This window comes from Ctenopharyngodon idella, chromosome 9 (genome assembly GCF_019924925.1).
Source record: "Ctenopharyngodon idella isolate HZGC_01 chromosome 9, HZGC01, whole genome shotgun sequence".
Taxonomy (NCBI): domain Eukaryota; kingdom Metazoa; phylum Chordata; class Actinopteri; order Cypriniformes; family Xenocyprididae; genus Ctenopharyngodon; species Ctenopharyngodon idella.
In genome coordinates this window covers 13,020,221-13,033,729 of record NC_067228.1, presented here as the reverse complement: position 1 = coordinate 13,033,729, position 13,509 = coordinate 13,020,221, and the positions used below count along the sequence as shown (strand labels likewise).

At 37.5% G+C, this 13,509-nt stretch overlaps 1 protein-coding gene across 1 annotated transcript in view; it reads left to right on the top strand.

Annotated features, from left to right (window-relative positions):
- dnah7 (dynein, axonemal, heavy chain 7) overlaps positions 1-13,509 on the top strand; it is a 69,911-nt gene that overhangs the window by 23,060 nt on the left and 33,342 nt on the right. The window contains exons 28-36 of the mRNA XM_051905600.1: positions 134-346; positions 3,223-3,321; positions 3,455-3,703; positions 4,207-4,356; positions 5,791-5,973; positions 8,777-8,953; positions 10,149-10,280; positions 11,381-11,602; positions 12,592-12,789. Of these exons, the coding sequence (XP_051761560.1) occupies positions 134-346; positions 3,223-3,321; positions 3,455-3,703; positions 4,207-4,356; positions 5,791-5,973; positions 8,777-8,953; positions 10,149-10,280; positions 11,381-11,602; positions 12,592-12,789 (1,623 nt within the window). The remainder of the gene's footprint in view (positions 1-133; positions 347-3,222; positions 3,322-3,454; positions 3,704-4,206; positions 4,357-5,790; positions 5,974-8,776; positions 8,954-10,148; positions 10,281-11,380; positions 11,603-12,591; positions 12,790-13,509) is intronic.

Here is a 13,509-nt window from a genome sequence, read left to right as displayed (position 1 = left end):
ATTTTTAATATGATATTGTGTATTGGTAACGTTTCTATAATGTTTCTTTATTTCTTGCTGTCATTGTTTACTATATGTTTCCATTCTGTTTTATTGGAGTAGATTGTGAATGTTGTGTAATTTTCTTCTGCAGGCTCTGTTCCGGACAGTAGCTATGATGGTGCCAGACTATGCTCTGATAGCTGAGATTGTGCTGTACTCCTGTGGATTTGTCAGAGCACGACCGCTCTCAGTGAAGATTGTAGCTACGTATAGACTGTGCTCTGAGCAGCTCTCTTCCCAGCACCATTATGATTACGGCATGAGGGCTGTCAAATCTGTTCTGACTGCCGCAGGAAACCTGAAGGTAGGACCTGTATCTGCAAAAAAGCCCCACATGTTGCATTTTTGTCACACTATGATTTGCAGTGACACATATGAGTATAATATAATATTTTATCTTATATTTTGTATTTATATTTAATTTTATTTGGCCTTATATTCTTAAATATTTAATACAAAAGCTAAAATATATTGATTTAGCCTAACTGATTAAAGTTACGAGAACTACTCTGTCTAAAAACATTCTGTGGTGTTTACCATTGCATTTCAAACCATGGCCTTTTATTTGCGACATCCGTGGCCTGAATCTATAATGATGTGATTTGAAGAATCAGATTTCATTTTGTATTTGAATGTGAAGGCCTTTATTGTTTTGATTTAACATCTCATTTCATTTAGTAGCTATATGTTTTGACTCCTGCTGCTTCTGCTGAGCCACCATTTCTGAGCGCTTCATAAACTTGTTAAAGCAATTCTAAATCTCCCAACTGCAATTGGCTCAGTTCCTCATCGCCTGCCACTGTTATCAGCACAGACTTACCAAGGGTCAGAGAAGTGAAACATTTCCACTTCATCTCAATTCCCATTGCATGCTCCTTCTCCTCTCTCCCTCTCACCACTTTTCGCCTGTGGATCAAAGCCAAATGAATCTGACATTGAATATAAATAGTGTTCACACTCAATTCAGCAGCACAGAGAATTGCAAATCTGTGAAAAACACAAACTATTGAAATTGAGAACTTTGCTAGAAAACCTGTGACCCTAAAGTATTCTGGGCTCCAATCAGTAATCTCTCGTCATCTCTAAAGTGTAAAAGCACAGAATGTAAGAAAGAATGCATTCAAACTCTACACTTTTCAGATTAAAATGTCAATGCAAATTTGGAGTTGTCAAATGGTATAATATTATTCCATTTGAATGCTAGACGGGCAGTCGAGGCTTTTGTGCAGCGCACCATAGAATATGCTCATTTCAGCATAAGATCTCCTGAAGCAAGGCCAGAGCATGGTGACTTTCATGTTCCTAGGTGGCCCTACCTGAGCTCATTCCTTGATCTTTGATGTATTACTGCTGCACTCATTTTCTTTAAAAGCTTATTTAGTATGCACAAGGGACTATCCTCATACAGCTCTCATTTACCAACAGTCACTGAGAACACTGAGAATAGTGGTGCAGCCATAGGGCATCAGAGAAGACAGGTCAAAGGAACAACTGCAGCGCTTACACAATGTGCCTCAAGCAAGATGAATACTGTCTTTCTATTTACTCTGCTGTTCTGATACGACTGCGCCACCTGAATAAAAGCCATGTCCCTTGTCAGAGCCACACTGCAGTCCACTCACTCCCTGCTAACTTTTAGGAGTGGCAGCTGCATTTATTTAGAGAAGTGAATCCCATCTTGTTTAGTGTTTGTGCTGAATAAAGGAGTCACTTTTACTATATCAAACTGACAATGGTTAACATAGTAACCACAGCAGCAGTTTGGCCTCTTGTTGCTACAAACAAGAAAGATGCCAACAGCTATTGACCAAACTTCATTTGTGTCCAAAGATGTTTTAATGTCCAGCAATTGTTAGTAAACAGGGAACTGTTCATAAACTGTCTTGTGCTTCTAGTCTTGTCACTGCATTGGTACTAGTTGTTCAGTTTTGGATTCTGTAAATCCACTATATACAAAAAATCATAAAATTAAAAATTAAAATAATAAATAAATAAATAATTTATGCAACTGTGGCCTACTCAGATCTATGCATTAGTAAAATTTAATTACAAATATATTTATAATTATACTTGTAATATAAAGGATTTTTAAAGATTTTATATTGTTAAATTTGTGCATATGTAAATACCCTTACATTTTAGAGACTGTCAATACGTCCATATAGTACTAATCAACATGTCCAAAAGATTTTCCACCCTCTCTTTAAAGGGATAGTTCACCCAAAAATTATCCCATGATTTACTCACCGTCAAGCCATCCTTGGTGTATGTGATTATCTTCTTTTAGAAGAACACAATCGGAGATATATTTAAAAATATCCTTAGTCCTCCAAGGTTTATGGTGGTTGTGAATGGGTGCCCAAATTCTGAAGACAAAATAAAAATGCATCCATCCATAAAAAAATTAATCCATATGACTCCAGGGGGTTGATAAAGGCCTTCTGAAGCGAATCGATGCGTTTGTGTAAGACAAGTATCCTTATTTAAAACTTTATAAAGTAAAACAAAGAGCTTCTGGCACGACAGTTTAATATTCAAAATATTAAGAAAATTTAGATTTTTCCATGATATGGTCTCTTTAATAAAAATATGGTTGTCATTACCTGAATTTTTAGGGAGTGAATTTTCTTGTAGAATGCAGTCGTTGGCTTAAATAACAGAATATTTATATATAGAACAGGACAAGCACTCAAGAAAGTAGTGACTTGTATTTTACTGGAATGTGACCATTATTCATCTTAATGTGTCTGTTGTGTGACAGTAAGAATCCTGGAATATCAAAGCCACAAAAATCGAATCTCACACAACTGAAATAGGCAGAGGAGGACCCTGACCTTGACAGCTCCCACTCGCTTTTCTCGTTTTGCCAAATTTGAATAGTGTCTGCTTGTGTCATCTCTGCTGTTCTCAGAAATGAATACGCCTGTGTCATTTTCACAGCAATCTTTGCACCATCACACCCGAGACCGCACTCTTTTGCCATCTTGAAATTACTTCTGGAGACAAAGGCATGCTCTAAACCCCTCAGGTCTGAGTTGCAAATCACTGATGGTAAAGAATGAGCAAAGACAATGTGGCTGAATGCCACTGTCCCCTGGAGACCCTGGAAAAGTGACAGCACAAGCAAATCTTTTATTGAGTGTCAAACCTCTTTCTCTCCCTGTGTTTAACATGTCACAGCTAAAGTTTCCAGAGGAGAACGAAGATGTTCTGTTGCTGAGATCTATTATTGATGTTAACCTTCCAAAATTTCTGGCTCATGACCTTCCATTATTTGAGGTACAACATCTAGAACCACACATCAATATATTCTACATATTCCACAAATTATGCATTCATTAAAATCTATATGTAATTCTCAAATTAGTATTCACTAACTCACTAACTTCTCAATCGTTGTGAATCTGTCCAGGGCATCACTTCTGATCTATTCCCTGGGGTCAAGCTTCCAAAACCAGACTATAGTGTGCTGCTGGAGGCTATTAAGGAAAACAGTGCTAAGATGAACTTGCAGGTCACTGACTTCTTTGCTGAGAAGATCCTGCAGATCTATGAAATGATGATTGTGCGTCACGGCTTCATGTTGGTGGGAGAGCCCTTCGGTGGGAAGACATCTGCCTACCGCGTGCTCTCCGCAGCCCTGCATGACATCTGTGAGAAGGTACTGGAAATGGACAACTGTTCACAAAGACTATACTACTCAAATAGTCACAGTGGGAGTAGAGCTTTCTGCATTCAGCATTGTACGTCTGTTACATAAGATAGGGTTTTAAACTTTTTTTCTTTTATCCTACTTATTGACTGTTTTTGAGTACTTTTTTTCTCGTACCCAGAGGATGTGAACTCCCAAAGTCTCAAATACTCCCACATTTCTCAAGCAGTTCCAAGTGGATGTGAATTTGTATCACAATACCACAATACAAACTGCTCTTTTTGCATAATAGAACGCTTAAAAAGTCTGCAAAATGTTTTCATGGAAAGGAAATGTGATTTCTTGTGTTTCCAACAAACAGACAACACATTTAGTGATGGTGCTGCTATAAATCACTGCACTGAAGCACATTCATACACATGCTAATATGACACAATTGAAAACAATGCTGCAAAAGTGTGTGTAAGTATTGTATTATAGTATCAGTAAAACTTAACCTCTTTTGAATGCAGGGTCTAATGGAGGAGAACAGGGTTCAGATCACTGTTATCAACCCAAAGTCTATCACCATGGGCCAGCTGTATGGCCAGTTTGATCCCGTCTCCCATGAGTGGTCAGATGGCATCTTGGCTGTCAGCTATAGAGCATTTGCCACTTCCCAGGTACAATTTCCATTCCATTCATCTAATGTGTCCACCCATCCCACTTCTGTTCCACTCATCCTCTCTCCCTCCATTCATTCAATAACTCATTTATTCAATCATCTGTCCATCCATCCATCCATCCATCCATCCATCCATCCATCCTTCCCTACCTTCCATCCATCCATCCATCCATCCCTTCCTCCCTTCATCCATACATTCATTCATCTATCTATACCTCTATCCTCTCATCCATCCATACATCCCTCCATTTATCCATCCCCCTTTATCCATTACTATCTTCCTTTTATCCAATCTCCTCCTTTCCATCTGTTTATCCATCCATCCATCCCTCTCTCCTTCCATCCATCCATCCATCCCCCTCTACTTCTCTAAGCTCATCTGTTCATCCATCCATCCTGTTCATCCACCATCACATTTATTGCTTCTCAGCATGGTACACATTGTGTAAGTAATAATGTAAAAAGTAATAATGGTTCTCCATGTACAGAAAAAAACTGATGTTTTTAAGTCACTACTAGATACATAAATAGCAATGAATGTTAAATTCTCTGCCATCAATTTAAAGCCATCCCAAAAAAGAGTACTTAAATTCCCACAGTGCTGTCTGCCCGAAACATGCAGCTTTTATATTTCTTTCACCATGGTAACACTAAGCCTAAATCTGTGACATCTTTTACCCACTAACTTTAATGTTATTCAGAGTGCAGTCATACCCACATTCCCAAAGGATTACAGTTTGAAGCTTTGTTTCCCCAGCTTATGATAGAAATGTTTGTGTTTAAACAGTTGTTGGCAGAAAACACAGTAGAGCATTCTCTTTGGTGCAGCAAGAAAGTGAGGAACAAACCTAGATCCTCTAATAGCTGTAATTGAGGAATAAAAAGCAACATAATAAGAGGAGACTGGTGTCAAATGTTTGCCTCACACTTAGTTTTATATTTGATTGCCACAGATTTTTCTTGAGGCATTGAAGGCATGTTACAGAATCGTGACTGTTTTAGTGGGAAATCATGAAATTGTTTTGAATGTTTCAGTGGAAAGAACTAGGCCAAAACAATGCAAGCAATACAAGCTTGCGATATGTTAAACAGATGTCACAGTGTTGAAAATTAAGTATCAATATTTTTTGACTGGAGAAACGTTCATGAGGAAATGTTAGCCTAATTTTTCTCTCAAAGCATCCAAGGTTTGTCAGAGTTCACATAAAAATGTTTACACTTAAGAAAATTTTAAGAAAAACAGTCATCATTTGTTTTTCTGCAGAAAAAACATCTTGTCCCGAGTAGCTCCAATCTACAAAGTGCTACAATAAAAGAACATCTTGTACAATAATACCTATTTTATTGAGACATAGCAACAGCACAAACAGAAAAGTTGAAGTTAGATTGTTCAATGTGAGTCTGAAATGACTGTCCGCTGCCTCCCCACCAGAGTCCTGACAGAAAGTGGCTGATTTTCGATGGGCCTGTAGACGCAGTGTGGATTGAGAACATGAACACTGTACTGGATGACAACAAGAAGCTTTGTCTCATGAGTGGAGAGATCATCCAGATGTCCCCGCAGATGAGCCTTATCTTTGAACCCATGGACCTGGAGGTGGCTTCGCCGGCCACGGTGAGAGAGCATTTATTTGATTTTTGTAAAATGACTCCTCAGTTTGCCAGTGAATCTTATAATAAGGAATGGAAGAAGTTTGTAAAGGTTATTTCATGAACCGTTGATCATTTATTGTGGCATGACATATCGTTCTTCTGTTGGTCTTCTTTTTCCATACAAATTTTTGCAGGTCAGATTTGACCAAACTTGAACTTTGAAATGCAGTCTAAGTCACATCAGCTTGCATTTCCGGTCTCCTACATTCACATGCCTATGAATGGAAGTCACTGGAACGATAAGTGTAGTGTGAACACTCATTTAGATTGTTCAATTATTTTGTTATTCAGAAATGATTGTATGTAGTTATATTCTAAAGAGGAAATTTTAATATTCTATTAAAGAGGTTTTTAATTCACACATTTTTTTTTTATTTTTTCCCCTAAGACTTATAATGTTAGTAACTTCTTTTTTTTTTTTTTTTTGCCAAGAACAGTCATATTTTGGTTTTATATTTTGATTTTCCACTCTCTCTCTCTGTCATTTAAATGAATTCTTTCCCTGCCAGCTTTTTTTTTTTTTTTTTTTTTTTTTTTAAAGTTGCCAGCCAATGCCAGAATTTTCATTTTCATAAAATTTTCAATAATTTATTGTATGAATATCTGAACATGCAATATGTCAAAAGAAAGAACGGAGCCTCTGCCTTTAAACAAACAAACAAACAAACAAAAAATGTATTCTAGCTATATGCATTCTTTTTTTATCAACACTTGAATGTGGGTAAGTTTTCATAAAAAAGCAACATTTTGAGCAAAAAGCTGAGAAAATCTAGTTTTTGTCAAAGACTATGTACGGATCAGATTCAGAACGATGATCAAAACATAGATGAAGTAGATCGCTTCCATCAATCCCCCCCAAAGCTTGCACAGTCCTATACCACTTCCTGGGTCAACATTTCATTCGGTAATGTTAGGCAGTTTTGATTTATATGCTATTTATTGTTTGATGATCACGTTATGTTACATATGCTATCGCTTGTCTCTGCTTCTTTTTTTCTGTGTTTTGATCTGGAGATTCTGTACTCTTTCAGAAGATGTGTAATAGCGCCGCCTACCGTATAAAGTCAGAAAATTCCGTCAATGGCGGGGAGAGAGTTAAATAGAATGATTAAATAGTGAATTTTTTCTTGTGAAAAGATGACCAGTTCTGATCACTTTGCTCTGGTTTTCATACATGGGCTGCACATTTACTGTTGTGTCCAATTTAGTTAGACAGCGACATCCTTAATAAAACTCTTTGCAAAGCCTCCATAACATTGTGACATGCAGGCTCACAAAACAAGTAATATCAAAAGACCAAAAATGATCACAAATCTTGTTAAAAATAAACTCGCTTGTTTCTAACTTTAGCAGGCATTTGCAATATATTCCAATAATATATTCCTGTAATATATTCCACCTACAAAGGCAGACCTACATTGCACATATTTATTTCTGTTAAATACAGTACAGTCTAAAAATGTGATGAAATTTGATGAAAATATATCCTCACATTTCCCAACACATTTAGTAATATCTTTATCAGAAGAAACATCTCTCAGGCTGCCTTTGATTTGTTTTGGGTTGCAAAAAAAGTAGACCATCAAATGGGATTGTCATTGTCATTCGGCAAACCTGTCAAAAGAGGACTTACCAATTCACTGGCAGTGCCACAATAACACACCCACACCGCAATTCCCCCCTCATCCAGCCTACTCAAGAATGGCATAATGGCATGTCGTTACTGGAATTCTTTCTTTCAGAAACACCAACACGATTTCCTCCCCTTATTTATCTCAGCGTCTTCTCCTAAGATGGCTTTGTATCCGACAAAGCTTCTGTCTCACACATCCCAGCCTGAGGAAAGGCTCTTATAGTTGTGGATCCCAGCCTTTTTTGGCCCAGTGTGGGTAGAAGACTCTGGTTCAAAAGAATGGGTGATGATGACAGAGATTAAACAAGCATGTTATGGAGACAGAAAGCGTGTGAGAATATCAAAGTGTGTGTGAATGTCTATGTGTTTTCGTGTTGTTTGCGACCGCCACCAGATCAGATCAAAGTAGAAGCTGGAGATAGAGCCAGAGGGAAAGAGTGAGACAGAGATCAAATCTGTGTGAATAACTTGTCTTGCTTTGACAGAAAAAGAAAGAGTTCTCACTATAGCATAAGCATAAACCATCTCCCTTTGGCTCATATCTGTCTCTTGCAATTTCTCTCTTGCTCTCCCCCTTTTCATATATTGATGCTTGACTCATATGGCCTGCTGCAAACTAGAGCAAAGTTCAATGAGAATTCAGTTGAACAAGCTAACGTGTTCTCGAGGTCATGCTTGGCCCAGATGTCTCCTCGGGCTTAACACCTGTGCAAAAGCACCCAGTTTGCAATTCACTTACACCTCTACCATTCACATGGGCCTTCCGTGGGAGCCGGTTTCCGACAGCTGTTTCCATCACGTAACCTTGATGATGTGCTATTCATCAAACCATTAAGCACAGAAGACCTTTATCTTTATTAGTAACCCAGTGCAGCTGCTGTGCAGATGAATAAAATGGAATTTGTTTGAACTATGCACCATTCCAGATGGCTAAGTAGTATATATAAAAAGTTTCCTACCCTTTTGAGTTTTGTGTCCACATCCTTTAGAAAGTGCTACTGTGGTCATGAGTACTGTTTGTGTGTTGTGTTTTTCGAAAGAATCATGTCAAGTGAAGACTGAAATACATATTTAAACATTTGAACTGTACTGTATATATTCATGAACTGGGACATTACTGCTTTCTATGCAGGTTTCTCGGTGTGGTATGATCTACATGGAGCCTCACATGTTGGGATGGCGGCCTCTGATGCTGTCCTGGCTCAACACATTGCCGTCCACTCTGAGCTCCATGCACAAAGACGTTATTACTGGCCTCTTCGACCTCATGCTGCCTGCATGTCTTGAGCTCATTCGCAAAGGCACTAAGGTACAACTGTAACTGTGCTGCAGATAATGATTAAGTGCCTTCCCACTGAATCCAAGCTAAACAGGACACTCAGATCGGGGTATGATTGAATATTGTATGTTTGTTAGTTTGAATAGCAATGTTTAGAGCAATATTTGCTCTAAACATATCAACATGACTGCAGTCATACCATGAATGGTGTACTTTTCCAAAGTTACAATTTAAAGTGCCTGTTATTACACAGCCAGAATACTTGAATTTATTTGGTCAGTTGCAGAATTATATATATATATATATATATATATTTGCATAATGATGCTAATTTACAACTTTCCAAGTTGTATGTCTCTCTTATAATTCATCAGTCTTAATCTTTTTTTATGTTAAATATTTTTCAAATCTCAACCTCAAATCAATAGTTTGTGTTCATTCATTTATAAATTACGAAGCCCCTAAGGGAACATGGTGCTGGAAAAAATATGAGCTGGGAGGAAAAATTATTTCAACACTTTTGCATTCTCACACAAATGTTTTGTGTTCCTCCAAGAAACTTGCAAAAGCATTGAATTATTGTTTTTCCTCCCACCTCATATTATTTCCATCACCAGTTTTTTTTTTTTTTAGTTATAAGAAGAGTTTAGTTATAAAAACAAATTTCAACTTGAGACTTATGACCTCTTGTCCTAAAAATGCACTGATACTACAAAAAAGATGCTTGAAAAAAGACATTAGTTTTTATATGAAACATAATTATTACTCTAAGAGTCTGGAAGGAATAGGAAATTGTTCCATGTGTTCAATTAAGTACAGGCATTTCATACAGAATTTCCTTTCCCAATAATCATAGGCTTCTGCAATTAAGGGTTCTTTTGTGCTTACATGCATGCATTGTGCCCAGAATGGGATAAAGCGCTAATTATGTGCTTTCTTTTTTTAAATACCACTTTTCCTGACAGTCCTGTTTTGTCTCTTAGTGCTTACAGTGCACTTTGGTTATACAGTTTTTGGCAGACAAAGTAGCGCTTTCTTCTGCCACTCATTTGCTGCTGCATTTCTTTCCTTGTTTGCCATTTTTGTATAGCCATTGTTGAGCTATTATTTATTATCTCACGTTGTACCTTTAAGATAGTTTTGTCCAGTATGATGGCGCACCACCAACCATCTAGCCACGGGTTCTTGTTCCAGACTAATGGAGTGTGTTTTGTGTGGTTATCAGGAATTATCTCCCACGTCCAACACGAGCCTGGTGAGGTCTCTGATGAATCTGATGGACTGCATGATGGATGAGTTCAGAGAGGAGAGCCAGATGAAGGGGATGGATGAGAGAGATGTCTGCTCATGGCTTGAGGTGAGGAGATAAAATGTGGAATGTTGGACACTTTATGGACTCAACGCTCACAGCTTTGCCTATGTAGATGAAGTTGATCCTCACTTCTGCTGAGGCAGTTGGCTAAAAAAAGCAATCAAAACATCTTAGCAGCCACATAACAATTTCCTAGCAATAATCCACAACACACTAGCATCATGGCAGCACGTTCAACAGGCACCACTCACATTTTCATCATTTGTGATCAATCATTATGTGCAATAGTTTTAACATTTAAGTGTTCCTATATATCTGACCCATAGATTGGGTTATAAACACACAGGAGAGATGCCATATACTGGATATAGTGTATTTCTAGGACCTTCATCTTTTGCTTAGTTTCACTTAGTCCTCAAATGTTTTTTCAGTTTGAGTGGTCCATTGCAAATTCATCATATTAATTGCTTCTCACACATGTCTTAGCTTTACTGCCCTGAAAGGTCATATCTTAAGCCGAAGGCAACTTTTCCATTTTTTGTGTTGTCTGAGGTCTGTCAATACTGTCTGCATTTCTCCTCTAAAGGTAATAATCTTTCTCCACCTGCTCCTCTGAGACGGAGATCATATCAGTGGATCAAAAAGTGCCAACATAGACGGCGAGTCTCATTGATTAGCTGCTGGTACAGGATCAATGCTTAGAAAATCTCCCTCCTCCTAGATAGGAATGACTTTATTTGCTTCCTCTCAGTTGGTCATCAGAGTATTGCTCAGTCTTAAAGCTTTTTTTTTTTTTTAATGCCAAAGTAGCACAAAGCATTTTGTCCCAAATCAATACCGGCAGTGTTTATATTGATTGTCATTGCTGCAGCAGATTGATCTAAAGGTGGAACTGAGTTTGTAAAGAAATATTTATGAATAATTGATTGGATTAGCAGCTGTGGGAAGGTCAGCAGTTGGTCGTAGTGATTAAACACAGCAATTGAGGAAGTAATGATTTAGATCATTTATGGAAAAACTCAATATGATACCTCAAAATGGACTTATCAGAGGTCAACAGTAAGATGTTACTGAGCTGTTTGTTAGTCAAAAAACACTACCTCTAGCTTTGCATAAAAACATTGTTTTTCTTTCTTGCTGTATAGGGCATTTTTGTTTTCTGCCTCGTGTGGTCAGTTGGAGCCAGCTGCACTGAAGCTGGAAGGGTAAAGTTTGACGGTTTGGTGAGGGAGATGCTAGCAGGTGGCCTCAGTGAAGAGACGCGCACACAACATGGAATACTGGAGCACGTGGAGCCTCCCGCCAAGCAGCTGACAGTGCCTTTACCCACTGAGGGCACACTCTATGAATACTGCTTCCTCAAAGAGGTCAGGAAGTTCCGTCAACACAATTGAGTGGATATGTAGAGAGAAGCAGATTGGGCTCTTTTGGGAAGTTTTTTTCCTGTTCTATTTTTGGGAGGTAATTAGGTAGATGACATGAAATACTTTTTGAAAGTTTAGATGTCCTGTGATGTAAAATGCTCTTCTCCATCTAAATCTATTTTAACAGCTTACTAATAATTTTAAAAACTAAAGAAAAGAACCATCTAAAAAAAAGTATTTAGTGAGGACAAAATGTGATAATCTTTTATGTTATCTGTATTATCTCCACTTTCCTGCAGCTTCTCATTCCTTCTCAGAGATGTTTCTCAATCTGGCTTTCTAGAAAGCAATTGTGCAAATTTAATATCCAACCTTATTTAGTATTTAACATGCCATCTTGGCTTGATCTATATTTAGAATACAAAGTGTAAAATCAACCACTTAATTTCTTGAGTTTGAGGCATGTGAATTTGATTGTTTTTCGTCCTGAAATAGGTCTACTAATAAACAAATCCACTCTCTGCTCAGGAAGCACACCCTCCTCATCCTGAATTAGGTCATCTGTCTTATTATTTGTTAGAAATCACAAGCTTTATCTCTGTGTAATAAAACTTCAGGCATAACCTGGACTAATTTGCCAATTTCATGCCTCATTAAATGCTGAAAATGTCATTTATTAGAGAAGAAATGGATTATCCATTGCTTACATTTTTCTACTGTAGATAAAAGCCTTTTTTCTGAACAGACAGGAACACGAACAAGCCCATAATTCTTTTGTGGTGTATATAAGGCTTCTACAAAGAGTGCATCATGACATTTTTGAGGGTGTCATGATGGTGGAATTGGAAACGTTGCAGCATTAATACACACTGTAGTTTCAGACAGCATTGAAGGACAGAAAAAAAAAAAAAAAACTCCAAACAAAAAAGCTAACAAGAATATTTGTTGAAATTTCATAAAAATGGTTTATATGAGCAGTGATACTCTATCAGGGTCCAGGCAGATGGGAGTTGTGGACTGAGGAGCTGAAGGATTTGCCCCCCATCCCCAAAGATGTGCAGTTCAATGAAATAATTGTGCCTACGGAGAACACTGTACGCTACACTGCTCTCATGAAGCTGCTCATCACTCATCAGAAGCCCACCGTCTTTGTTGGCCCCACGGGGACTGGCAAGAGCGTCTATATTCTAGTAAGTGTTTCAGTGCAGTTTTTACCACAATGAATACCAGTCTGCCACTATATAGAATAGGATTGTCAATCGATTACAGTGGAAATGAAGCAGTCAGTCAAGTTAACATTATTTAGTAATATGGATTCCACTCGAATCAAAAATTATATAAAAAACATGTTAAATGTAACCATTTAAAAGAAAAAAAAAAGTCTTGTTATAGCTTTTGTAGCAGGGGCGCCGCCATCTTGCAGTACTACATCCTGTGACATCACAGAGTTGGTTGTCTTGCCTGAGTTCAACAGATACAATGGTAGAGAGGCAGATAGTGGTGGACAGATAGTGGAAGATAAAGACAGATAATTTTTGATTAGAGTTGAAATCCATTTACTAAATAATGTTGACTTGACTGACTACTTCATTTCCACTTTAATACTGTATGTTAATATTTTATTTAATCTAAATTAACACATTAAATTGATACTCCTAATTTAGAATATTTTGTGTGTCCTTATAATATATTTTATATTTCCTACATAATTCTGATTCTGCTGGCTGTGCCATTTAATGAGGAAAGTTTACTGCAATTCAAAACGGTGTAGTGACTAAAACTCAGTTTAGTATTAATCAGTTCACACTAATTTAAGTCATACAGATTTTATGAATTGTGACTCTTCAACAAGGTGAAATTCGTTGTATTCATATGTATAAAAAAGTTTTATCTAAGACTAAAACTCATCT